Genomic DNA, 25,139 nt, shown 5'->3' on the forward strand with positions numbered 1-25,139 from the left:
TGAGTAGGGCAACACTGCCCTCCAGCTTCCAGGGCTACAGAGGCCTTGATTCTTGTCGGATCCCCACCTTGAGGTGTCTCCATCCACCTGCAGCTTCCCTATCTCTGACCTCAACCCCCAGAAAAGACCACGGACACCAAGGCTGCTGCACACCGAGGTTGTTTACTGGCTCAGGCTAGGTTGGAACCGTTAGAGCTGAGGCCCCTGAGTCTGGGAGACGGCCCTATACGGGCTTCCGGGAGAGGCGGCGCCCAGCACTGGCTTCGGACACACAGCTGGCCAGAGGGGGTCAGGCAGCAGGTCATGGCGGAAGGATCTAGGTCGGGCGGTAGTTGCACTTCCCGGTGCACCTTCCGCGTCACGCAGAAGCTGCCCCCGTCTGGGCCACAGCTCTCCAGGTGCTGCTGGCCGGTCACCATCAGGCGCCCGCTATCGACCCGCACGTCCAGCTCCTCCGGGGTGAAGCCGTGGGCATCCACCTTCAGTTGGAAACCGCCCTCTGCGTGGTCCTCCTGCGCAGCTGCCAGATGGTCCCTGAGTAGCTGCACCGGTAGCCTGGCCACTTGGTTCTGTTCAGCGAGGGCCACGCTGGGACGGCGGAACGCCGCCACCTGCTTCTCGTTGGAGAGGCCGCTCCCAACCCGCTGCATCGGTGTGAGCAACTGCTGTCCAAGCGCGTGCACCCCGAGCGCAGGGCTCGCTCAGAACTGGGCAGAGGCGCGAGGGCGCCTACGAGGTGCAGCTCCGGAGAAAAGGACTCTCCTACACTAAGCGTGGTTGGCTCCCCTCTGCTCTGTTCGGTTCAGCTCGGTCCCCTTCACTTCCGCAAAGCGGCTGCGCTCGGGTGAGATTCACTTTGGTAGAGTTCGGGGCCAGGTATGCTCATCCTACCCCCAAGGGTCAGGTTGTCTGCTGCCTTGGCGCTTCAGCTCCTGTTTTCACTCGGGATCCTGCCCCTTTCTAGGGCCCTTCCCACCTCTGTCAGGGGGCCAGCGAAGGCCAGAGGCTGTGACTGAACTGGACCTGCCTGAACTGCGGGAGCCCCAACCTGGAGCCTCAGAAGCGCAGACCCAGGAACAGACCGAACCTCCGGGCTGCGGGGAGGCTGTCTTGATCTTCCAGGAATCAGGCCTGGGGACAAGAACTGCCCCCAGTGGAGTATGGCCTTTCCGGGTCATCCATTCTCTAGATGTCCTGCCTTTCCCTGACCATGCACAATGGCTTCTCTCCCACACCCGTGAAGATTGGTAGGTGGATGAGTCTTTCCGGCCTTTTATTCCTCCAGTGCTGGGCCTGCCAGGTGGCACAAGGGCTGAGCCCTGGAACCACAAAGATGAAGACATGGGCCCTGCCGTCAGGAACTCACAGTCTGGAGGAGAGTTTCCCGCAGAGTCGGTCCAGTGCCAGGGAAAGGCAGCCGTCCTCCTCTGCGGCCACTTCGTCCCCACCCCAGTAGCCTTCTTTGTAACCACAGCCATGCCGCTGGGACTCAGCATTTTAAAAATAAACTCTTAATGAAATATACACAAAAGTGCAAAAAAAAGTGAACACTCTCATGTAACCATTACACAGCTAATAAAAGGGTTACTAAATTTTAATCTCTTCTGGAGCGGCCATTCTGTCCCCGGGAAGACGTTTGGGGCAGGGCCTTTGCCGAGGGTGGGGTGTAGGGGAGAGAGGTGTGCGGTGAAGTCAATGCGACCTTCGGGCTCTGAAGGTAGACAGAGCCCACGATAATGTTTTCTCGAACGCTCCTCCTTGTCCCTAAGAGAACAACAGTCTTGACTATCGCGGAAGGCTCCAAGAGGGATGAGAAGTGAAGAAGGATGAATCTGGGCCGATCTCTCGTGCTTTACTTGGCTGCCTGGGTCCAGGGTCCAGGACAGAAAAGTCTGGAAGCTGGAGGCAGAGGGGAGCGGCGATGGAAGACTACAATTCCCATCATGCGCCAGTGCAGCAACGCCTGCGCACTGAGCGCCGTTTGCCCATGCGGCCCTAGGGCTGGGAGCGCCGCGCCGCGCTCCTCTGTGGGGGAGGCCATGGCGGAACCTTCCCAGGCCCCGACCCCGGCCCCGGCCGCACAGCCCCGTCCCCTTCAATCCCCAGTCCCTGCCCCAATTCCGGCTCCTGCCCCCGGCCCTGCTTCAGCCCCGGCTCCAGCTCCCACTCCGGCACCAGCACCCGCCCCAGCTGCAGCCCCAGCCGGGAGCACAGGGACTGGGGGACCCGGGGTAGGAAGTGGGGGGACCGGGAGCGGGGGGGATCCGGCTCGACCTGGCCTCAGCCAGCAGCAGCGCGCCAGCCAGAGGAAAGCGCAAGTTCGGGGGCTGCCGCGCGCCAAGAAGCTCGAGAAGCTAGGGGTCTTCTCGGCTTGCAAGGTGGGGGCGGGGCCTGTGTTGAAAGGGGCGGGGCCTGGGGCATCCAAGGGTTTGGGTGGGAATGGTGGCAAGCTTTGGCAGGGGAGAGGCTCCTTGCCCCTGGGTATGGGGTCATTCACTGATCCTTCTGCCTTCAGGCCAATGAAACTTGCAAGTGTAATGGCTGGAAAAACCCCAAGCCCCCCACTGCACCCCGCATGGACCTGCAGCAGCCAGCCGCCAACCTGAGCGAGCTGTGCCGCAGCTGTGAGCATCCCTTGGGTAAGGCATGCAGTGCCCTCGGACGTTGGGGAGGGGGCTTGCTGGCCCCTGCTTGGACAGGGTGAGTTAAGTGCCACAAAGCTTCATCTCTGAAAAACCAAAGATGCCTTCTCAGGAGGGCTTAGGTTGGGCATGTATATGCCTCAAAACAGGAGAAAGGAAATGGGGCTGCCCAAGGGCCTGTGTAGAAGCAGCCAGTCTCCTTGGCTGGTCACTCTGGTTTGAGGGGCTGAGGATGTATCTTGGCTGGCTACGAACAGGGGAAGGAGGCCCCTGTAGATTTTTTCTACCCAACCTTCCCAACTCTACCACCTGTTCCCTTGCAGCTGATCACGTGTCCCACTTGGAGAACGTGTCTGAGGATGAGATTAACCGGCTGCTGGGGATGGTGGTAGACGTGGAGAATCTGTTCATGTCTGTTCACAAGGAGGAAGACACAGACACCAAGCAGGTGTATTTCTACCTCTTCAAGGTGAGCTTTCAACGAATGAGGGAGGGTTTATGAAGGAGGTGAGGCATGGGGCATTTGCAGCTCAGAGCTCTGCACACTGGTACCCTGGCCCTTTCTCTTACCTCCAGCTCCTGCGGAAATGCATCCTGCAGATGACCCGGCCCGTGGTGGAGGGGTCCTTGGGCAGCCCCCCATTTGAGAAGCCTAATATTGAGCAGGTGGGATGGGGAATGTGGTAAGACAAGAATTGGGGGCACCTGGGAGAAGTGGGGAGCCTATGTTCTTCATCTTCCTCAGGTTGAGTATGGGAGAGAGGTTCAGAGAAGGAAGAATGTTTTGTGGGTAGGGGGACATAGTTTATCTTTGCACAGAGCCCCATAGTGAGAGGAGAGCTTTGTCTCTGCCCTCAGGGAACACCTGCTTTTGGGTAAGAAGCCCCTGCTGGCTGCTCACGCCTCAAGCCCTGTTTTGTCTCCTCCTCCTCCCGCTCCTTCTCAGGGTGTGCTGAACTTCGTGCAGTATAAGTTCAGCCACCTGGCTCCCCGGGAGCGGCAGACGATGTTCGAGCTCTCAAAGATGTTTCTTCTCTGCCTTAACTACTGGAAGCTTGAGACACCTGCCCAATTCCGGCAGAGGTCCCAGGCTGAGGATGTGGCCACCTACAAGGTCAATTACACCAGGTAGGCCTGGCCAGGGGTAGCATGGGGAGAGGCGTGTAGGCCCAGCCTGGGCTTAGTGCTTTCTGCCCTCACCTGCCACTTCCCCCACCTGCACAGATGGCTCTGTTACTGCCACGTACCTCAGAGCTGCGATAGTCTACCCCGCTACGAGACCACTCATGTCTTTGGGCGGAGCCTGCTCCGTTCCATCTTCACCGTTACCCGCCGGCAGCTGCTGGAGAAGTTCCGAGTGGAGAAGGACAAGCTGGTGCCTGAGAAGAGGACCCTTATCCTCACCCATTTCCCCAAGTAAGGTTCATTCTGGCCTCTCAGGACCTTTCCTCAAGTTCACTTTGCTGTTGTCCCCTTTTTTCTGGGATGCCTTCCTGGAGTGGTCCCTTCTCCCCCTCCATGAGTCTTCTGGGATCTGGGTGCCCCAGCCCAGACCCAACCTGCTGGTATTTGCCTTGTATATGCTAGTCTGGGGATGGCGGGGATGTGGCATGAGTGCTAACGCTACCTCTCTCATGCCGGTAGAAGACATTACTAGTTGTTTCTGCAAGGCCTGGACACAGCCTTAGACTAATCCTTCCCCCAGCAGCACTCCCAGAAACCAGAGTTTCCACCTGAAGTGAGATTGATTTCCATCCCTTCTTAGTTTTTTCTGTAATATCTTCCTCTGCTCAGCCTTGTTTTCTTCCCATTTAAGTCTGGCTCCTAACTCTCTTGTTCAAGAAGCCTTTTTTGACTAATCCTGGCTCCCCAGAGCTCCTCCTACCACCAGGTGGGAAGAAGTGGCAGGAAGGGGTGGACTCTGAGCCCCACTTTGACACTGAGGGGACTGAGTCTCAAGGTAACTCAGTGTGCTGCTTGGCATACACACAGGTGGCATCTGTGCAGGCCCTGTCTCCCTGTGTTCTTTTCCCTGTGCTGCCCATCGTGGCAGGAAGTGGGCCTCTTGGATCTCTGCCTTAGAAGTGTCTTATTCTCTTACTTCAGATGGGGGCTCCCAGAAGGCAGAGGGCTGCTCCTTTCCCTTCAGACTAGGGCTTCACAGAAGGTACAGGGTGTCTCCTCTCTCAGGCTCTCAATTCCCTGAGAGCATCTCTGTTTCTTTCCCCTGCCTCCTGCCCCTTTGGGTGCCTGACCCAGGGCTCCACCCTTGGTTGGAGGGATAGGATTGTGGGACCGACCTTGCACCCTTCCCTAGATTCCTGTCCATGCTGGAGGAGGAGATCTATGGGGCAAACTCTCCGATCTGGGAGTCCGGCTTCACCATGCCACCCTCAGAAGGAACACAGTTGGTGCCCCGCCCAGGTTTGTGCTCCCTGGCTCTCTGCTTGCCTTATTGGCTGAGCCAAACACCTCTGGGAGGAGAGGGCCGGGAATGACAGCAGTGGGGAATGCAGGAGGGCCATAGTGTATCCGGGGGTGGCGGGCCTGGATCCCTTTGAGAAGCCTGCCCACGCCTCCAACCCCTGTCCCGATTTTTCTGTCCCTAAGCTACCGTCAGTGCAGCGGTTGTTCCCAGCACCCCCATCTTCAGCCCCACCATGGGTGGGGGCAGCAACAGCTCCTTGAGTCTGGATTCTGGAGGAGCTGAGCCCATGCCAGGTGGGTACTTAACCCCGACCTCTACTATGTACCCCTGCCCTAATCTCTTGCTGCCCCTGGGATACCTTGCCAAACCCCCAGCAGGTGAGAAGAGAAAGCTTCCAGAGAACCTGACCCTGGAGGATGCCAAGCGGCTACGTGTGATGGGCGACATCCCCATGGAGCTGGTTAATGAGGTCATGCTGACCATCACTGACCCTGCCGCCATGCTGGGGCCGGAGGTGGGCAGCCTGGCTTGCTGGCCCTACGGTCAACAGGGAGAGTGGGGCCCCTACTGACCTGAGACCCTGGCTCACCACCCCTCCTCCGGTGCCCAGACCAGCCTGCTGTCAGCCAACGCAGCTCGGGATGAGACCGCCCGCCTGGAGGAGCGCCGCGGCATTATTGAGTTCCACGTTATTGGCAACTCCTTGACGCCCAAGGCCAACCGTCGGGTGTTGCTCTGGCTCGTAGGGCTGCAGAATGTCTTCTCCCATCAGCTGCCGCGCATGCCCAAGGAGTACATCGCCCGCCTCGTCTTTGACCCGTGGGTTGCCAGGAGATCCTCCACCCCAGCACCTCAGGGCCCTCCCCTGTAGCCTCCCCACCCCTCCCCAGGCTTCTCCCTCCACCCTTGGGAATTCCTGATCCTCACTTCTCAACCCTGAGTGCAGCAGGTCTCCAGGGCTGTAGGGGTCCGGGCAGCATGTGGCGGACAGGTAGGGGCTGTGATATGCCCCTTCTCCTCTCAGGAAGCACAAGACTCTGGCCTTGATCAAGGACGGGCGGGTCATCGGTGGGATCTGCTTCCGCATGTTCCCCACCCAGGGCTTCACGGAGATTGTCTTCTGTGCTGTCACCTCAAATGAGCAGGTCAAGGTGAGCACAGTGCCCCTGCCCTTGGGCTGCTGGGTTTGGGCCAGGTCAGAGCAGCGGGATGTGGTGATATGCAGCCCCCAACCCTTTCCAGTTTGGAGAGCTCTTTTGGTGGCCAGACGGTTCCTCCCGTGCCCACAAGGTGGCAGTTGTGCTTCTCAGAACGGTGGATTAAGAAAACACCTGTTGAGAAATGGAGCCCAAGAGTTGCAACACTTTTAAATTGACCTGTGTTTTCTTCATCCCAAGACCGTTTATGTACATTGGGGAACTAGTAATTTTTACACTAGTCTAGCACTGGGTAACATTCCTGGGTGCTGTGCTTTATCACAGCTGACCCATTAGTGGGGTCCCTCGGTCCCCTGTTTTATGTAACCCAGATCTGCTTGATTTCAAAGACCACATGGTGCCTCCTTAGTCCCAGCATGTGGGAGACAGTGTCTCTTTGGGGTTCAGATGCTGCGATTAGCAAGCCCCTTGTGATGTCCCCTCTCCCCCAGTTCCAAGGCCCAGAGACTGGGAGCCAGTGGCCTGTGGACACCAGCTTCCTGGTTTGGAATCGGACCTGTCTGGATTTGGATCCTGGCCCTGCTGTGGCTGGTGCCCAACTTTGGGCATTTTTCCTAGCATAGCTGAGTGTCAGTTTTCTCTTCTGTCAAATGGAGGTAGTAGTACCCACCTCATAGGTTAACTTGAGAATTGGTTTGTAAGCACCAAGCACCATGCCTGGGTCAGAGCAACCACTCGGTCATTCTGTGCCCTTCGCTCCCCTCCCCGTAAACTCCCTGCCCCCTTTCTAATCTTCCCTTCCTCTCTGGGCCCTCCTGAGGCCTCTCTAACATGAGGCCCACCCCGCCCCCATGCTAAGCCTGGCTCCCCTCCCCTGCAGGGCTATGGGACTCACCTGATGAACCACCTGAAGGAGTATCACATCAAACACAACATTCTCTACTTCCTCACCTACGCTGACGAGTATGCCATTGGTTACTTCAAAAAGCAGGTGACCTTCAGCCTCACCCTACCCTCCTGCCTGCCTGCCGCCTGGGGCCAGGGTCGTTCTGTCCAGCTAGCTCCCTGGTACAGATGGAGTGGGAGTCCCTTTGTGTCCCATGTTGCCTCCTCCACCTGCAGGGAAGTCCTTAGGGCCTATCTTCCTTTCTCCTGATGCTGTCCCAGTGAAAGAGTAAGGGTCCTGTGGGGGAGTAGGGCAGGCTAGGAGAATTGGAAGCCTCTTGGGGGTGAGTTGGGAAAGGGCAGCTAAACTTAAATCTTTCTAGGGACAGATTAATTGAGTCCTATCTGTGTGCAGAGCACTGTTAGGTGCCATGGGAGGGGGTCAGTCAAGGAGTGGGGGGGGCGTGGCACCCACCTCCCCTCAGATGCTCCTTAGGGAGCAGCTATGAGAGTTGGCAAACACTTGCTCACGGATTGGGTCATAACCGTCTACCCACAGGGCTTCTCCAAGGACATCAAGGTGCCCAAGAGCCGCTACCTGGGCTACATCAAGGACTACGAGGGTGCAACCCTGATGGAGTGTGAGCTGAATCCCCGGATCCCTTACACGGAGCTGTCCCACATCATCAAGAAGCAGAAGGAGGTTGTGTGTGGGGTGGGGGGGAGCCGGGCCAGGGCCTCGGTTCTTGCTCTGCCTCTCAGGGGAAGCTTGGAGGGGCGGTACCTAGATTTGGAGGCAGGGGCAGCCTTGGTTTTCCCGCTGTGCACTCTGGCTGTGGCCCTGGGCAGGTTGTTGCTGGGGCTGGAGTTGACCCCTCAGACCCTTTCTTCCCTCAGATCATCAAGAAGTTGATTGAGCGCAAACAGGCCCAGATCCGCAAGGTCTACCCTGGGCTCAGCTGCTTCAAAGAGGGCGTGAGGCAAATCCCTGTGGAGAGTGTCCCCGGCATTCGTGAGCAGGGATCTCAGCGAGGAGGGTGGTTTGCCGAGGGGGCAGGAGGGCTCACTATTTGGAGGTGTGGGCAGGCACTCTTAGTGATGTTCTCCCTACTTTGCAGGAGAGACGGGCTGGAAGCCGCTGGGGAAGGAGAAAGGGTAAGTGTTGTGTCAAGAGAGAGGGTTGGGGGAGACAGGGGGACCGGGCACCTCAGCCTTGGCATCTCTCACTCCCCCCAGGAAGGAGCTAAAGGACCCTGACCAGCTCTACACAACGCTTAAAAATCTGTTGGCTCAGATCAAGGTGGGGAGACCAAGTTCCTTTTGGGGGTCCCTGTCTCTGGCTGTGGCACTATGACCCAGTGTGGGGAAGGGTGGCAGACACAAGGGCTGGACGTGGGGCTCAGTGGCCCTGGCCCTTACTCGGGCCCTCTCTGCAGTCACACCCTAGTGCCTGGCCTTTCATGGAGCCTGTGAAGAAGTCAGAGGCCCCTGATTACTACGAGGTCATCCGCTTCCCCATCGGTGAGCACACTCCATTCTGACTTCTTCCCCCTCCATCCCTAAACCCACTTCTGCCTTGACTGGGCCATCTAGCGCCCCATGGCCCACCCCAGCAGACAACCCCAGCTTCTCCCCTCAGCCTCTTTTTTTAATATTGTATTTTAGGTGGAAGTGTACACAGCAAAACAGGTTCCCACTCAACGTCTGCACATACTGTTCAGTGCAATTAGTTACATTCTTCACATCCAATCGGCATTCTCGCTATTCATGTTCTAGTTGTTCCGTTCCCATTCACCTAGTCTCACAGCCCCCCAACCTTCTCATCTATGCTTTAGACTATTTTTTGACCATTTAGTTTTATATAGATTTTTTTTAATGAGCATAGTACTCAGGGGTGATACTCATTTCTTTCTGAGCCAACCTGTTATTTAGATGAGAGATGACTTAAGGGAATAGTTCAAGGCTTAAAGAATATCTCAGGGCAGCAGTCTCGGGGATTCATCCTGACTCAGTGGGTCCAGTAAGTCTGGATTTTTTTTTAATTTGAAGTTTTGTTCTACATTTTTCTCCCTTTCTTTCAGGAACCATGTGTGATGGTCCTGTTCAGGACATAAGGTAGTGGTAGCCAGGCACCACCTAGTTCTTCTGGTCTCAGGGTAGAGGAGTCCATGGTTCATGTGTAGACAGTCCTATAGACTGATTCCTTCTCTGAGTCTTGAGTTTCCTTCTTTTTGTTTTGCTCCCGACAAGTAGAGATGAATAGTTGCGTATTAGATGGCCACTTGCAAGCTTTAAAGACCTCAGACCCTACCTACTCAGCAGACTAGATGTAGAACATAAACTTTGTGAACTATGTTATGCCAGTTGACAAAGTTGTCCCACAAGATTGTGACCCTAAGTCTTCAAACCAAGGAAACTTACCCCATGGGGTGGTTGGTTCTGTCTAAGGAGTACCAGTTTCTGTGACCCTTAGTGTGTGTGTGTGTATATATATATATACACACACACACACATATATGTATACATACACACATGTATACTTATACACACATATACTTGTATGTGTGTGTATGCACATATGTATTTTGGTAGTGATTGTTGCAAAGTTACATATAACATAAAAAACCCAGTGCCGTCGAGTCGATTCCGACTCATAGCGACCCTATCATTTACCAAAACATCGTGTGTGTGTGTCTGTGTGTGTGTCTGTGTCTGTGTGTGTGTACAGCCTGTGGCATCAGTTACCTTGGTTAAGCTGTGCGCACATCTCCCACATTCGGTGCTACCTTTCCCATCACCATAAATAAAAAGTGACTACTGTCTAGAAAATGAATCCCTCTCTCTACCCCTACCCCCCACCCCTGGTAACCACCAATGAACGTTGGCCTCTGTATAGATAGCTGTTCTTGTCACTTTCTAAAAGTGAGATCATACAGTATTTGTCCTTTTGTGATTGACCTCACTCAGCATAATGTCCTCTAGGTTTATCCATCCGTGTTCATGTTTCAAAACTCATCTTTCTTTTTTTCTTCTTCTTTTTTATTGTGCTTTAAGTGATCAAGTCAGTCTCTCATACAAAAACTTATACACGTCTTGCTATGTACTCCTAGCTGCTCTCCCCCTAATGAGATGGCACACTCCTCCTTTCCACCTGTATTCCCCGTGTCCATTCAACCAGCTCCTGGCCCCCTCTGCCTTCTCATCTTGGCCTGCAGACAAGAGCTGCCCACATAGTCTCAAGAACTCATCTTTCTTTATGGCTGAGTAATATTCCACTGTATGTATGTAGCACATTCTGTTCATCCATTTATCTGTCGTTGGGCACTTAGGTTGTTTCCACCATTTGGCTATTGTGAATAGTGCTGCAATGAACATAGGTGTGCATATGTCTGTTAGCATCTCTTCTATTAGATCTCTAGGGTATATACCAAGGAGTAGAATTGCTGGATCATAAGGTAACTATTTCTCATTTTTTGAGGAATTGCCATACTGTTTTCCATGGCAATTGTACCATTTTACATTCCCACCAGCAGTAGATAAGGGCTCCCATCTCCCCACATCCTTGCCAATGTGTAGTTTTGTTTGTTTTTATCATTGCCATTTTAGCTGGAGTGAGATGGTATCTCATTGTAGTTTTGATCTGCATCTCTCTAAAGGAGCCCTAGGAAACCCTGGTGGCGTAGTGGTTAAGAGCTACAGCTGCTAACCAAAAAGTCAACAGTTTGAATCCACTAAGTGCTCCTTGGAAACCATATAGGGAAGCTCTTCTCTGTCCTTTAGGGTTGCTATGAGTCGGAATCAACTCGACAGCAACGGGTTTTTTTTTTTTGAAAAGGAGCCCTGGCGCCCTGGTGGCGCAGTGGTTAAGCGTTTGGCTGCTAACCAAAAAGGTCAGCAGTTGGAATCCAACAGTCGCTCCTTGGAAACCCTATGGGACAGTTCTGCTCTGTCCTATACGGTTGCTATGAGTCAGAATCAACTCGGTGGCAATGGGTTTTTTTTTTTAAAGGAGCTCTGATGGTGCAGTGGTTTAGTGCTCAGCTGCTAACTGAAAGGTTGGCAGTACAAACCCACCAGCCGCTCCACCCAAGAAACAGGTAGCAGTCTGCTTCAGGAGGTAAAGATTACAGCCTTGGAAACCCTTTGGGGCAGTTTTATTCTGTCCTGTAGGGTCGCTGTGAGTCAGAATCGAACTGACAGCAATGGGTTTGGTTTGTTTTTTTTTTAATGGCTAATGACAGAGAGCATCTTTTCATGTGGGTATTAGCTGCTTTGGTGAAGTGTTTGTTCATGTCCTTTGCCCATTTTGTAATCAGGTTATTTGTCTTTTTGTTGTTGAGTTTTACATATATTTACGTATATTTTAGAAATTAGACCCTTATTGGATATGTTGCTCCTCAGGATTTTTCCCCAGTCTGTAGGCTGTCTTTTTACCCTTTTGATAAAGTCCTTTGATGAGCGTAGGTTCTTCTCAGCCTCTTAAATTAAAGGTCTACACTTGTCTTCTGCCGACCAGACCTGAAGACCATGACGGAGCGGCTGCGCAGCCGCTACTACGTAACCCGAAAGCTCTTTGTGGCTGACCTGCAACGGGTCATTGCCAACTGCCGCGAGTACAACCCCCCGGACAGCGAGTACTGCCGCTGCGCCAGTGCCCTAGAGAAGTTCTTCTACTTCAAGCTCAAAGAGGGGGGGCTTATTGACAAGTAATCACTGGCTGTGGACCTGGGATTCCCCCCGCCCAGATTCTCATCTGACTCCTAGGAATCCCCTGGCCTCCTGACTCTTAAACTTGAGACACTCCAGCTGGGGGCCCCCAGCCCCTGATCTCACAGCCCTTTCTGGACTGGTACACACCCCAAAGCCTGCAGCTGTGTCCCACCCTTCATTATATCTGACCTTGGGGAGGATCTCCTGGGTCTGGGGCCCAGCCCCTCTAGTGTGGCTAGTGGGCAGAAGATGTACCCTGCCCAGTCCTGGTGGCCCCCAGACCTGGTTCCCCCACAGCTATGGCATCTTGGAGTCCTGGACCTGGCCCAAATTGGCTGTTCCCTTAAGGGTCAGGACTGCTATCTCTTGAGTTGGGTGGGCTTCGGGGGTTGGAAATTCATCCTAAACTGGAGGAGCCATGCTTCGTCCTGCACTGTTCCTCTGTTATTCTGTCCCCCAGGGGTGGGGAACATGGGGACCATTCATTCCCTGGCATTAATCCGTTGGAGGGAACAATAAAGCTTTTTTTTTTTTTCCTCTTGTGTGTGTTATTCTTCCAGATGGTCCCCAGCCTTAGCAGTCTGACCTTGGCTGCTCCAGTACCATCTCACAGGCTGGAGCCCACTAAGCCTCAGCTTGTGCTGGGGTGGCAAGTCTCATGACCAGTCCTGAGCTCCTGGGGCAGTGGGACCTCCCTGGCTGCAACCCACCGCTTCTTCCTCTTCCAGGCTTCAACAGGGCGGAAGCTCAGCCAGGCTAACCCTAGCCAGTAACCTGGAGAGGACAGGGTTACAACCGGCTCTAAAGGGGGCGGGCATACCAGGACACAGGAGGAAGAGTGCCACCCTGCCAGCAGCATTTCTGTCCCCCACCCCAAAACGCTTGTTTCTTCCGGGGCAGGGACCAGGTCCCGCTGGCTCCTCCCCCGTTGGCTCCTCCCCTGAGTTTCAGTTTCCGATTCCTATCTCTGAGCTTAGCCCAGCGGCATCCAGGCTAAGCTGAGCCGAGCTGCCCGTGGCCAGCCCGGCGGTGCAGGTGTAGTCTCTATTACCCTCTTAGCCAGAGCATGCTCCTGGGGGCTGCTGGGAGTGCCCTGCCTTGCCCCCTCAAGCCAAATAGCTCCTGAGGAAAGGGAGGTCTCTTCCCCAGGCCGGGTTGGGCGCAGGTTGGGGGGGGCGGAAGGGCAGCTTTAAGGGGGCCGGGAGGGCCAGTGAGTCTGAGTCCTTGCCACACCCACAATGGAGCTGCGACCTTACCAGTGGGAGGTGATCATGCCAGCCCTGGAGGGCAAGAATATCATCATATGGCTGCCCACGGGCGCTGGGAAGACCCGGGCAGCTGCCTATGTGGCCAAGAGACATCTAGAGACTGTGGACAAAGCCAAGGTGGTTGTACTGGTCAACAGGGTGAGTGACCTGCCCTCTCCTCTGTGGGGCCTCAGCTCCTTGGGTGCCTCTCAGAGCCCTCCAGAACACCAGAGCTGCTGCGGCCATCCCTCAGCTCAGCTCTTACCCCACTCCAGTCCCTAGCCATGCCCTGGGGCCACCCTGCCTCCTCCTCAAACCTCTGACCCCTGATCCTGCTTCCCCTTCCTGTCTCATTCCCCAACCTCAGGTGCACCTGGTGACCCAGCATCATGAGGAGTTTAGCCGCATGCTGGGTGGACGCTGGGCCATAGCAACCCTGAGTGGGGCCATGGGACCAAGGGCTGGCTTCGGACACCAGGCCCGTAGCCATGACTTGCTCATCTGCACAGCTGAGCTGCTGCAGATGGCACTGACCAGCTCCGAGGAGGAGGAACACGTGGAGCTCAATGGTGAGAGCTATGGCAGGGGGCAGAGAGTGAGCACCTGGGGCAGCCCTGCCTGCCAATCCCAGGGCACCTTTTCCTTGTTTTTGTGGGAGGGAGGGTTCCCTAGTCACTAACCCCTAGCATACACTCTCGTGGAAACAAACCTGGCTCCTGTGCAGGATCCTGGGCAAGTCCCTTCCCCTAGTTGTGTCTCAGTTTATTAATCTGTAAAATGGAGGTGTATCATCCCCCACCTAGCTCGTTCCCTGAAGGCTGGGCAGAGAATCATGAAGGGAGGAAGGAATTCTCAGATGAGCTGTGGGGACTACATAAGCACTGGGTTACTGGGTATGGGAGGAAGGGCTTTGTAAACATAAGTCACACTTTCCCCCATGTGCCTGTCCTCAGACTTCTCCCTGCTTGTGGTGGACGAGTGTCACCACACACACAAAGACACAGTCTACAACATCATCCTGAGCCGGTACCTAGAGCATAAACTCCGGAGGGTGCAGCCCCTGCCCCAGGTGCTGGGTCTCACAGCCTCCCCAGGCACTGGTGGGGCCTCCATGCTTAGTGGAGCAATCGACCATGTCCTGCAGGTCAGCTGGCCCCTATAACCCTCCCATCACCAGGCCCACCAGGGACCTCCCTGGCCACCCTGCCCCTTCCCTTCCCCCACCAGCTTTACCCTTGTTCCCTCTGGCAGGGTTGGCCCCTTCCTCACCTAAGGCCCAGCCTCCAGTGGCTTCTTGTTGCACTTAGAATCAACTCCGAACTGTTTACTCCAGCTTACAAAGTCCCACGTGGTCTAGCCCCTGCCTACCTCTCCAACCTCATTTTCTGCATTCTCCACCTTGTTCGTGCTACAGCTATACTGGCCTTCCTTCTGTATATTAAACAGATCAGGCTTGTTCTCCCTTTCGTACTTGCCATTCCTTTTGCCTGGAATGCCTTTCCCCCTGAACTTTACCTGGCTAGGAACAAGTGAAAGTCAGGAGCATCTTAAACGTCACCTCTTCGAAGTTGCTCTCTGATCACCTTCACTGCACTCTATCATATCACCCAGTTTTAGTCTCCTCAGAGCTCTCAGCATTATCTGAAATGCTCTCACTCTGTTCTTTACTGGTTTATCATGTCTCCCCAACTCCATTCTAAGTTCCTCCATGGCCGCAGTGCCTAGAACGGTGCCTGGCACAAAGAGAGCGAGCAATAGATATTTGTTGAATGAATGAATCCCCAGCCCCAATGGCCTGCCCCCAGGCTTCCCTTTCCTCAAGTGGGACCCATCCTGCCCCAAAGCTCCGCCTATTGTTCCCACACCTCCCATTCCAGTGAGCTCCTCTCTGTTGCCCCCAGCTCTGTGCTAACCTGGACACGTGGCGCATCATGTCACCCCAGGAGCACCACCCCCAGCTGCAGGAGCACACCCGCCAGCCCTGCAAACAGTATGATCTCTGCCAAGAGCGCAGCCAGGTGAATGGGGGTAGGAGGTGAGGGTGGGGTCTGGTGTGAAGTTAGGGTACCTGGGTAGAGGCCTGACTCTGCCCCTAACTATCTCTGTGACTTCAAGTGATTGCCTTATGTCTCTAAGCCTCTATTTCCCCATCCTGTGAAATGGGTCAGGTACAAGCCATGCCCACAGCCTGCTGTTGCAGTTGACTCAGAAGTCACTGTGGTGTCTGCCAGGGCTCTGGACACACTGTCAAGTGCTTTGCAAACCACAAAGCAGGGGCACTTTGTGCTGAGGCTGTACCAAGCACTTTCCTGCCGTGCGTGTGCTGCTGGCGTCTGCTATGACAGAGCTGGGAAAGAACAAGACCCCACCGTGCCCAGGCCAGAGCAGGGAGGCCGTTTGCCCAAGGGTACGTGGAGACTGAACCTGGCCCCTGCCTCCAGCCAGAACTCTCTCACACCCCAGCCGGAGCTCCCTCCTCTCGGATGAGAGACAGTGACGGCAGGAGCGGCACCAAGTCACAGGGGGTCAGCACCTGCACTGGGTGTGCATGGGTATCTCCTCACGCCCTGACTTCTTCCGCTCAGGACCCGTTTGGGAACTTGGTGAAGAAGCTCATGGGCCAAATCCACGACTACCTGGAGATGCCTGAGTTGAGCCAGGACTTCGGGACGCAGACGTACGAGCAGCAGGTGGTGGAACTGAGCCAGGCGGGTGAGAGGGGATGCCTGCGCGAGGGCGAGGGGAGGGGGGCATCGGCATGGGGCCTTCCTCCAAGGACAGAGTCGTATCGGGCGGGGCCTGCCTGGGCAAGCCCTGAGGGGGTGGAGCTCAGCTGTCCAGGGGCAGGGCCTGGAGGGGCGGGGTGTGGGGGCGGAACCGGGAGCGGTGGGCTGAGACCTGCGCCCTTACCTGCAGCGGCTGAGGCCGGGCTCCAGGAGCGGCGAGTGTGCGCGCTGCACTTGCGGCGCTACAACGATGCGCTGCTCATCCACGACACCGTCCGCGCTGTGGACGCCCTGAACACGCTGAGGGACTTTTACGACAGGGAGCGCGCCACTAAGATCCAGGTGCTGAATGCCGAGCGCTGGCTGCTGCTGCTGTTTGATGGTGAGGCACGGAAAGGACTAGATGAGCGGTTTTTCGAACCAAAAGTCAAGGTTGGGGGTATAACAAAAAATTTACTTCCCCATTTGTCAAGGATTGCATAAATGTGAAAACTAATTCACATTGTTGGCAAAACCAAAACCCAGTGCCATTGAGTCGATTCCGACTCGTAACGACCCTATAGGACAGAGTAGAACTGCCCCATAGAGCTTCCAAGGAGCACCTGGCGGATTCGAACTGCCAACCCTTTGGTTAGCAGCCGTAGCACTTAACCACTACACCACCAGGGTTTCCATTATTGGGAAAGATTTTTAAAAATCATTTAACTGGAAGTGTCCCTGAAAGTCCTTTAGACTGGGAAAATGAGGCCATCAGAGGGTGAAATTGGAGGCTGGAGGCCTCATCACAGGCTGGCGGTCAGGGACCTTTCTGAAGAGACCCAAGATCAAGAGTCCATCCTGGGTGGCAGAGGCCAGGGTGGAAAAGTCAAGGGTCAGCCTGTTAGGTTGAAGGGGGTGCATGTCTGAGGTATGTGAATGAAGGACTCCATACTGTGTAGGCCCTGGAGTAGGGCAGGCCTTGAGGCAGAGCAGAGCAGAGCAGAGGGTGTCCTTATGCATGGGCTTGGTGCTCTCTAATGGAGACCTGGGCAGGAGCAGATATTCTCTGCCTCACCCTCCCTCACTCCTGCACCCCTATCCCCGTGAGCCCCCCAGTGCCCCACCCACCCTCAGGCCTGAGTCCTATGTCTCTGTTTCTGGTTTGCTGGCAGCTCACAAAAATGAGCTGGTGCGCCTGGCCACTCATGGCCCAGAGAACCCGAAACTGGAGTTGCTGGAACAGATCCTGCAGAAACAATTTGGAAGTCCCGATGACCCCCGGGGTATCATCTTCACCCGCACCCGCCAGAGCGCCCACTCGCTGCAGCTCTGGCTCCAGCAGCAGCCGGGACTGCAGACGGTGGACATCAGGGCCCAGCTGCTCATTGGGGCAGGGAACAGCAGCCAGAGGATCCACATGACCCAGGTGTGGGTTTTGGGGAAAAGGGCTGGGGTTGAGGGACTTCCCTGGAGGAGAAGGAGGGGATAGGGTCTCCAGTGCAGAGAGATGAGGACAGGGGGACCCCGGGAGAGAGGGGGGACTGAATATCCCTAGGGCAGAGGGCTGGGGGAGAGGGCTGAACACTGATGTTCCCAGTGCTGAAGGTCCCCCCCAGTTTGGGGGTCTTTGGGGAGAAGAGGTGGGTAATACAGTTCCTCAGGGCAGAGGATCAGGGACCTGGCTGCCTTGAGGAGAATAAGGTCTGGGAGTTCCTAGAGTAGAAGGGAAGGAACTCTTAGGGATCCTTAAGGGAAATAGTGACTGGATAGTCCTCTGGGAAGGTGGCCAAGATCCTGGGAGTACTTGGGGAGAGGGGTGGGGCTTAGGGTACCTAGGGAGAGGGGCCAAGATTATGAGTAAAGGGGTTGAATCAAGAAAGGCTAGGCTGGCAGGTAGGCCTGAGTCCCCTTCATGTACCTTCTCTCCCCTATCTTCTCCCCTGCCCCAGAGGGACCAGCAGGAGGTGATCCGGAAGTTCCGAGCTGGCACCCTGAACCTCCTGGTGGCCACAAGTGTGGCCGAGGAGGGGCTGGACATCCCCCACTGCAATGTGGTGGTGCGCTACGGACTCCTGACCAACGAGATCTCCATGGTCCAGGTGCCCACACCCTCCCCCCCGCAAGAGACCTTGAAGGATCCTTCATGGAACCCCAGTCCCACCGGCCCCTCCTTTTTCCCCCTCCCCAGGCGAGAGGCCGTGCCCGGGCTGGGGAGAGTGTGTACTCATTTGTGGCAGCCAAGGGCAGTAGAGAGCTGCGGCGGGAGCTGACCAACGAGGCGCTGGAGGCCCTGATGGAGCGAGCCGTGGCAGCTGTACAGAAGATGGACCAGGCTGAGTACCAGGCCAAGGTCTTTGGGCAGCCTGTGGGCCCTAGGGAGGTTTGGGGCTGAGGGACAGTTCCCTGGCTTCATACTACCCGCCTGCTTCCTCCTTCTTCTTGAAGCTAAGTTGGCCCAACCTGGGGAATGTTTGAATGGAGGGAGGGGTGAGACCAGGGGTGGAGCTGCCAGGGAAGACAATGGCTGGTCTCCAAGGGGCTTTGGGAACAGGCCTTGTGCAGGGCTTTTAATTTATCCTTGTCACCAGATACTCTGTGTCTGTGAAAGCCACCTTACAGCCATTTTGGAGCCAGGCTAGGGGAAAAAAGCAAAGATGCATATAAAGAGTAAGTCCAGAACCGGGACTTAGAGCAGATCCCCCCAAGGCAGGGTCACCAGCCGCCAGCCTTGCCCAGGATACTCCTTGTTTACTCCTATTGTCCCAGCGTAGTTATTAGTGATGCCCCCTTTTGCTCTCAAAACTATTCCAGTTTGAGCAAAAAAAAATGTACGTTCACCCTCTCCGGGGTGATCTGTCTGACTCATGTCAGATTCAAAGAAGCAGCTTTGCACGAAACTCTTCAGAGTTGCACATGACACAACCTTGCTCGCTGAAAGTGAAGAGGACTTGAAGCACTTACTAGTGAAGATCAGAGGCCACAGCCTTCAGTATGGATTGCACCTCAACATAAAACAAAAATCCTCACAACCGGACCAATAAGCAACATCATGATAAACAAGAGAAAAGACTGAAGTTGTCAAGGATTTAATTTTTCTTGAATCCACAATCAACAGCCATGGAAGCAGCAGTCAAGAAATCACATGACATATTGCATTGGTAAATCTGCTGCAAAAGACCTCTTTAAAGTGTCAAAAAGCAAAGATGTCACCCTAAAGACTGAGGTGCACCTGACCCAAGCCATGGTATTTTCAATCTCATCATATGCATGTGAAAGCTGGACATTGAATAAGGAAGACCAAAAAAGAATTCATGCCTTTGAATCGTGGTGTTGGCAAAGAATATTGAATGTACCATGGACTGCCAAAAGAGTGAACAGATCTGTCTTGGAAGAAGTGCAGCCAGAGTGCTCCTTAGAAGCAAGGATGGCGAGACTTCGTCTTACATACTTTGGACATGTTGTCAGGAGGGATCAGTCCCTGGAGAAGGATATCATGCTTGGCAAAGTACAGGGTCAGCGGAAAAGAGGAAGACCCTCAACGAGATGGACTGACACAGTGGCTACAACAACGAGCTCAAGCATAATGATTGTAAGGATGGCTCAGGACCAGGCAGTGTTTCCTTCTGTTGTGCATAGGGTCGCTATGAGTCGGAACCGACTCGACGGCGCCTAACAACAACAACTCCAAAGAGGGGATATAGATAATTTGGAAAGCTTACTCCCTCCCATAGCTGTCTACATCCCGCCTCACAATGATCTTTTTCTGCAAAAGTGACAGGGGTTTAAGAAATGTCCTTTCTGGCGACAAATGATCTGAGGAAATTTGGGAGTCTTTTGGAGGAGTCGGAATTGACTGGACTGCAACGGGGTTGGTTTTTTGGTTTAGAGCCCTGGAGGTGCAGTGGTTAAGAGCTCAGCTGCTAACCAAAAAGTCAGCAGTTCAAATCCACCGGCCACTCCTTGGAAACCCTAAGGGGCAGTTCTGCTCTGTCCTGTAGAGTCACTCTGAGTTGGAATCAACTCAGCGGCAGCAGGTTTTGATTTTTGGTTGTCCCTCTGGGGGCATTCCTGGGGTTGCGTCTCTCGGGCCCCAGCCATGCCCAGATGTTCCCTCTCGCCACAGATCCGGGACCTACAGCGGGCAGCCCTGGTCAAGCGGGCAGCCCAGGCAGAGCAGCAGTCAAGCCGGCGGCAGCAGTTCCTGGCAGAGCATGTGCGGCTCTTCTGCATCAACTGCTCGGTGCCCGTGGGCCATGGGAGTGACCTGCGGAAGGTGGAGGGTGCCCACCATGTCAACGTGAACCCCAACTTCTCGTGAGACCCATGGAAGGGGCTGTCGGGATGAAGGCGAGGGAGTGGTGGGATGGGGGACTGAGACTGCCCCACCTAGCCAGTTCTTAAGAGTTTGGGGGGCTGAAGAGCATTTTAATAAGTCCTGGTTTGGGGTTTTCACAGCAGTCTGGTTAGACAGCGTTTTGTCACAGCCTGTTTTACAGGTGAGGAAAATGAAGCTCAGAGAGGCTAAGTGACTTGTCCAACCTCCACAGCCACTGTGTGGTTGAGCAAGAGCTAGAATTCAGGACACCCAATGCTGAGGGACTACAAGGGGTACCAGGTACTTTGGTCCTACATATTCTGAGGACCTCTGTTCTCTAGGGGATAATCATCTCCCCTTCACAAAACCTTTGTTCCTCATTCATTCATTAAATAACTTCATTAGGTACCTACTATGTGCCAGGCACTGTGCCAGTGATTTTCACCCAGGTTCTCTCATTTGAGGAGGTAGCATTTCAACTGGGTCTCAGAGGATGGGCTGGCTTTGGATATAAAAAAATGAGAAGATGAGTATAGGCAAGGGTGATGGAAAGCAAAAAGACAGGAGTCATTCCAGTTGACCTGAGTGGAAGGGGTTGTCAATGGTGAGATTCAGAAGGAAGACACATTAGCCTATGGAGGATCTTGAAGGTTAGACCTGAAAGTTTAGCATATTTGCATTTTTAGAAGATCACTCCAGCAGTTGGTGGAAGGATGAATTGGGGGTGGGAGTAAAGAGTAGGGACATCCAGTTGGAGGCTGTTGATATTATGCAGGTGAGTTATGCTGAGGCCTGAACTTGGCCAGTGCAGGCTAGGGGGGAGGCAGCACAGGCAGACATATTGAAGATTGGATTTTCTGGCCCTGGGAAGCCCCTGTGCCTCTTGACTCCTGGGAGGCAGAAAGGCCCAAGGCCCAGGAAGAGACTCAGCAAGCAGGAGGGCATGAGATCTGGGTCTGAAAGGTCCATGAGGGTTCACCCATGTAGCCACCCCCATTCCTTTCCAGGATCTACTACACTGTCTCCCAGGCACCTGTGGTCATAGACAGAGACTTCAGGGACTGGAGCCCTGGGGGTGCCATTAGCTGCAGGAACTGTGGGGAGGTGAGTACTTGGGCTGTGTTTCAGGCCCTAATATCCTCAGCCCTGAGTCTGAGGGAGGAGGCCCATGCCCTCCGGGAGCTCCCAGTGAGATGGGGGAGACAGTCCTGCCCCAGGAGTTCCAGGTCTGAGGGTAATGTCCACGCCCTGCCTCATGAGCCCCTGGTCTGAGAAGGGTGGTTCAGTCTCTGTCTTAGGGAGCTCACTATGTGATGGAGGAGGTAGCTCTCAGTCTGAGATGGGACACACAGCCCCCCCATTCGTAGAGCCCTAACTCAAGGAGAAAAGCCCAGTTGCGGGGCAGAGGCCCATACTCTGCCCTCTCTGTCCCACCTCCAGCCCTGGGGTCTGCAAATAATCTATAAGTCAGTGAAGTTACCAGTGCTCCGAGTCCGCAGCATGCTGCTTGAGACCCCGCGTGGGCGGCTGCAGGCCAAGAAGTGGTCCTGCGTGCCTTTCCTTGTGCCCGACTTCGACTATGTGCAGCACTGTGCTCAGAACCTCCGGGACCTGTCTCTGAACTGACCACCTTGTCGCTGCAGTGCCAGCCTCAGGCTGCAGAGGGCAGTAGAGTCTGCAGCAGGTGCCATCTTTCCCCAGGCAAAGCCTGGGTCCAGGCCGCTCCTGAGTCACCAACTCTGGGCTCTGTGCTGTCGAGCCCTGGACAGCCAGGCTAGCTCCGGCGCCCTCACTGAAGAAGCAGTTGGAGGGCCACAGCCCTGCTTGACACCCACTTTCCTATGCACTGGATGGCGTTGGGGGGAAACTGAGGCAGGGGGTCACCACGCTGTACTAAGAATCACAACAGTTTCCGTTGACCCCTTGTCAACCCATTTCTCCCATCATCACTTTCATTTATTGACGCTCCTCATGAATTAAAAATAGAGAAATGGAAAAAAATGGGATAGCTAATTTACAGTATTTTAAAAAAAGCTTCGTGGATATAATTGACATCAAATAAACTGATACATTTAAAGTGCAGTTAGGTAAGTTTTAACATATGTATGCTCCTCCACAATCAAGATAATGTACTTGGCCGTCACCATTAACCGTTTCCTCATGCCTCGTTGTAATCCCTACCTCCTGCCCCTCCCCTGATCTGCTTTGTGGTTTATTTCTAATAATAAATTTTTAACATTCTTCTTTATGGCTATATGTATAACCTTACTTGGAAAGAGCATCAAAAGTCTAAATTGAGGTCCTCATGAATGTGAGACTATTCTGCCCCCTCCACCCTATAATAGGCCCCAATCCTAATATCCCCCTCTCATCCTACCCTAATTTCCAGGTTGTCCTCCCTGGGTTGCAGTCCCAGGATTTGAGAGGTGGGCTCAGGAGCTCAGGTAGGCATGTGAGTGAGGGGAATTGCAAAGGCCTAGATTTTCTGTTCTCATTTTCACAAGAAAGAAAAAGAAAGGCAAGATCTAGGTTGATTCTTTAGGGAAAGGGCTATTTCTGTAGTCAGAAGGCCCAGCAGAAAGGAGTCACCTTCAAGAGGAAAGGAGGGGGTTAGGGCAGAGATTTGAGAGTAGGATAGCAGTCCTTCCTGCCATCTAACCTCCTACCCTCCTGCTGCATCCTTGGTTTTGCCTCAGGGTGGATGGAAAACAATGCATCCTCCTTTCCCCCAGCATCCTCTTTCAATCAGCATTTTGTTTGAGGGCTAAAATTCCAATAGGAGTCTTTTTGGCCTACATCCCTGGGAGATGTATACACCTTTGCTCAGGGCCCTCCTTCCTCCTAATCTCCCATTGTCCCTTGGCCCTGAACCCCAGGAGCAGCCCTTCTCCTCCTTCCTGTTCCAGCTCCATCTCCCGGGCCCCTTGTCTTTCAGTTATTATCCCACTTGCCAGCAACGTGCCTTTTACAGGTCAATAAAATTAGCGACTGGGGGCAGAGGGAGGGGCCAGAGGCCCAGGGATGCTAAACTCAGTGGCTTTGAATGTGGCTGGACGCACGGAATCCAGACGCCTGACATTCCAGGGCTAGACAGTGACAGCTGAGGGACCTGAGCTGGCGTTGAGGGTGGAGGGGGTGCGTGTTGCTGGGAGACTGAGCATAATGGTCTCGCCACCACCCCCGCCGCCCCAGCGGTCTAAGTCTCTACACAGCTGGCCACTGGACATGGACCCTGCCTTTGGTGGTGGGGGGTGTCCTATCTCCCAGCCACTCTACCAGGCTGGGAGAGCTTTACCGAGACGGGAACTCAGATGGGGGTACTGGGCCAGGAGAGGTTTCTGGACTCTCTTCTTCCTGTGAGGGGTCTCCATACAGGGCTACTGGCTCCAGGGCACGTGGGCAGGATTCATGCAGGAGGGAATTTCAGGAGGTCCTCAAGTCCCAGGTGTCGTAGCTGCCCAGCCCTCGGAAAAACCGTGCTCCCGACCCTCCCTAGTGGCCCGGATGCTCCCTCCTCCCTCCCTACCCAAATCAGCCAGCCCGCCCCACCCGGCGGAGACCCAGGGAGGGGAGGGGCTCTGCTGCCTCCCAAGCCCCGCCCCGAGCCGGGCCCCGCCCCTCCGCCAGACCCAAGCCGCTGCGCTCCGGAGAGCGAGAGCAGGTGGCCGCGGCGGGCTCCGTCTCTGCCCCGCAGGTAAGCCAGCGACTCGGGCTGGGGCGCGCCGAGGACCTTGAGGACAGGTGGGAGAGCAAGGCAGCCGCTTCTACCTATTCTGTCCCCTTTTCTTAAAACCGGGGAATCCTCAGGGACAATGAGGACAATCCTATCTTGGCTCTGCGTACCGACGCTGGGAAGTTTAGAGGGTTCCGGCTGGCTCTCCCAGAAGCAGGAGTTGGCTCCTAGGGGTGGGAAAGAACAGAGTCGGGCATTAGAGACGGGGCTACGGAGAACAGGTTGAGGAAAGCGACTAAGAGGTCTCCGAAGTAAGGGGACCTTACTGACTTCGGTGCACCCGGTGCCTCGTCTTCACTCATCTACAGCATCTTCACTCGCGGTAGGGAGTGATGGGTCGACCAAACGTCTTCTGTTCTGTGGGCGAATGAGCTAAGAGTGGCTGCATACCTGAGCTGGGGCCTGGGCTTTCAGGTGAGCCCCTGGGCACCTGCATCAATTCTCCCTGGGTACAAATGTGTGCAGGGGAGGAGGCTGGAAGAGCAGGGCATTGTCCAAGTGCCCTGGGTGTCCAGAAAGCCTGGGGACTGCTTAGGTCTTTTCTGTGTCATGAAGGAGGTGATCACAGATGTGTTCACATACTTGTTAGAACTCATAGACGTGGGACACATTTGCACCCTCTGAGTTGGAACTTGGCTTTAGGACCCGGGACCTGCTCTCGGAACCTCAAGGAAGACTTCCTGGAAGAAGAGATCTTGAGCTGCCAGCTCAAATGTGATGCTTAGCGTTCTGAGCCACAAAGGAAAGGCAATCTTTGGGCCTTGGGGCTGGGTTGAGGTACAGCAGAGGACCCTGGACTGTGGGACAAGGGGAGGCCAGGATGTTACCATCTGGATCCAGCCTGGACCCCAGGGCCTTCCAGAGATCATCACAAGCCTTTGGGCAGACAGAGGTATATGGAGGGAAGTGTCCATATCTGTCTAGATTCTCCAGCCCATTGTCACCTCCCATCACACACCAGCATTGCCAGGAAGTTCTTTCTCATATCTGACCTTCACCCCTTCTGTTTCTGTGCCAGCTTCTTGCTTCTGGGAGGCAATTTGCTGTAGTGGAAAGAGTGTGGATTCGGGGGCGAGGTAGACCTGAGCCCTGTCTCCTTTACCTACTGTGTGACAAGTTACCTCTTTGAGTTTCCTTCCTCACCTGTAAAATGGGGATAATAATAGAACCCACCTCATAGAGTGGCTGCAAGGATTAAACGAGAATACGCACGTAGGGCGCTTAGGACAGTGCCTGGTGCCTGGTGAGGGCTCAACAAGTGTAAGTATCTCTGTGTGCGTAGGACAGCAAAGCTGATCTGTGGGGGGTGGGGTGGGG

The 25,139-nt window shown here is 54.7% G+C and overlaps 3 protein-coding genes across 6 annotated transcripts; 2 read left to right on the top strand and 1 right to left on the bottom strand.

Annotated features, from left to right (window-relative positions):
* Positions 1–170: 170 nt before the first annotated feature.
* Positions 171–650, bottom strand: HSPB9 (heat shock protein family B (small) member 9). Its single transcript, XM_010594461.3, has one exon. It carries the CDS (start codon positions 648–650, stop codon positions 171–173), a length of 480 nt encoding a protein of 159 aa, XP_010592763.1.
* Positions 651–1,984: 1,334 nt separating this feature from the next.
* Positions 1,985–12,358, top strand: KAT2A (lysine acetyltransferase 2A). Of its 2 annotated transcripts, none has more exons than XM_064271077.1 (18): positions 1,985–2,378; positions 2,516–2,639; positions 2,966–3,111; positions 3,219–3,308; positions 3,589–3,770; positions 3,867–4,058; positions 4,960–5,066; positions 5,253–5,363; positions 5,445–5,584; positions 5,681–5,889; positions 6,095–6,221; positions 7,108–7,218; positions 7,672–7,815; positions 8,010–8,124; positions 8,231–8,267; positions 8,349–8,412; positions 8,549–8,633; positions 11,629–12,358. In XM_064271077.1, the coding sequence occupies exons 1-18, from the start codon at positions 2,040–2,042 to the stop codon at positions 11,820–11,822; spliced, it is 2,517 nt and encodes an 838-aa protein (XP_064127147.1). In that variant the 5' UTR covers positions 1,985–2,039; the 3' UTR covers positions 11,823–12,358. The 2 variants fall into 2 exon arrangements, with proteins under 2 accessions (XP_064127147.1, XP_003414283.2); XM_003414235.4 differs by having other exon boundaries at positions 5,448–5,584.
* A 456-nt stretch (positions 12,359–12,814) lies between these two features.
* Positions 12,815–22,332, top strand: DHX58 (DExH-box helicase 58). 3 transcript variants are annotated; one of them, XM_010594460.3, is made up of 12 exons: positions 12,815–13,228; positions 13,437–13,638; positions 14,023–14,213; positions 14,971–15,087; positions 15,655–15,781; positions 15,986–16,177; positions 16,947–17,200; positions 17,724–17,873; positions 17,963–18,124; positions 19,898–20,088; positions 21,097–21,193; positions 21,530–22,332. In XM_010594460.3, the coding sequence occupies exons 1-12, from the start codon at positions 13,061–13,063 to the stop codon at positions 21,713–21,715; spliced, it is 2,037 nt and encodes a 678-aa protein (XP_010592762.3). In that variant the 5' UTR covers positions 12,815–13,060; the 3' UTR covers positions 21,716–22,332. The 3 variants fall into 3 exon arrangements, 1 of the variants encoding a protein (XP_010592762.3); XR_010318345.1 differs by having other exon boundaries at positions 12,816–13,228; positions 20,259–21,193; positions 21,530–21,546; XR_010318346.1 differs by lacking the exon at positions 21,530–22,332 and adding an exon at positions 20,259–20,389 and having other exon boundaries at positions 12,816–13,228; positions 21,097–21,191.
* The last annotated feature ends 2,807 nt before the right edge of the window (positions 22,333–25,139 follow it).

The sequence above is a fragment of the Loxodonta africana genome, chromosome 18, assembly GCF_030014295.1.
Source record: "Loxodonta africana isolate mLoxAfr1 chromosome 18, mLoxAfr1.hap2, whole genome shotgun sequence".
NCBI lineage: Eukaryota > Metazoa > Chordata > Mammalia > Proboscidea > Elephantidae > Loxodonta > Loxodonta africana.

What these genes read in the sequence shown, in the direction of transcription:
- DHX58 (XM_010594460.3), top strand. Translation starts at nt 13,061, where the DNA reads ATGGAGCTGCGACCTTACCAGTGGGAGGTGATCATGCCAGCCCTGGAG. An exon ending in CAATCGACCATGTCCTGCAG is followed by an intron (nt 14,214 to 14,970) that starts GTCAGCTGGCCC and finishes TGTTGCCCCCAG; the next exon opens with CTCTGTGCTAACCTGGACAC. An exon ending in ACGAGATCTCCATGGTCCAG is followed by an intron (nt 17,874 to 17,962) that starts GTGCCCACACCC and finishes CCCCCTCCCCAG; the next exon opens with GCGAGAGGCCGTGCCCGGGC.
- KAT2A (XM_064271077.1), top strand. Translation starts at nt 2,040, where the DNA reads ATGGCGGAACCTTCCCAGGCCCCGACCCCGGCCCCGGCCGCACAGCCC. An exon ending in GGGTCTTCTCGGCTTGCAAG is followed by an intron (nt 2,379 to 2,515) that starts GTGGGGGCGGGG and finishes TTCTGCCTTCAG; the next exon opens with GCCAATGAAACTTGCAAGTG. An exon ending in TACAAGGTCAATTACACCAG is followed by an intron (nt 3,771 to 3,866) that starts GTAGGCCTGGCC and finishes CCACCTGCACAG; the next exon opens with ATGGCTCTGTTACTGCCACG.
- HSPB9 (XM_010594461.3), bottom strand. Translation starts at nt 650, where the DNA reads ATGCAGCGGGTTGGGAGCGGCCTCTCCAACGAGAAGCAGGTGGCGGCG.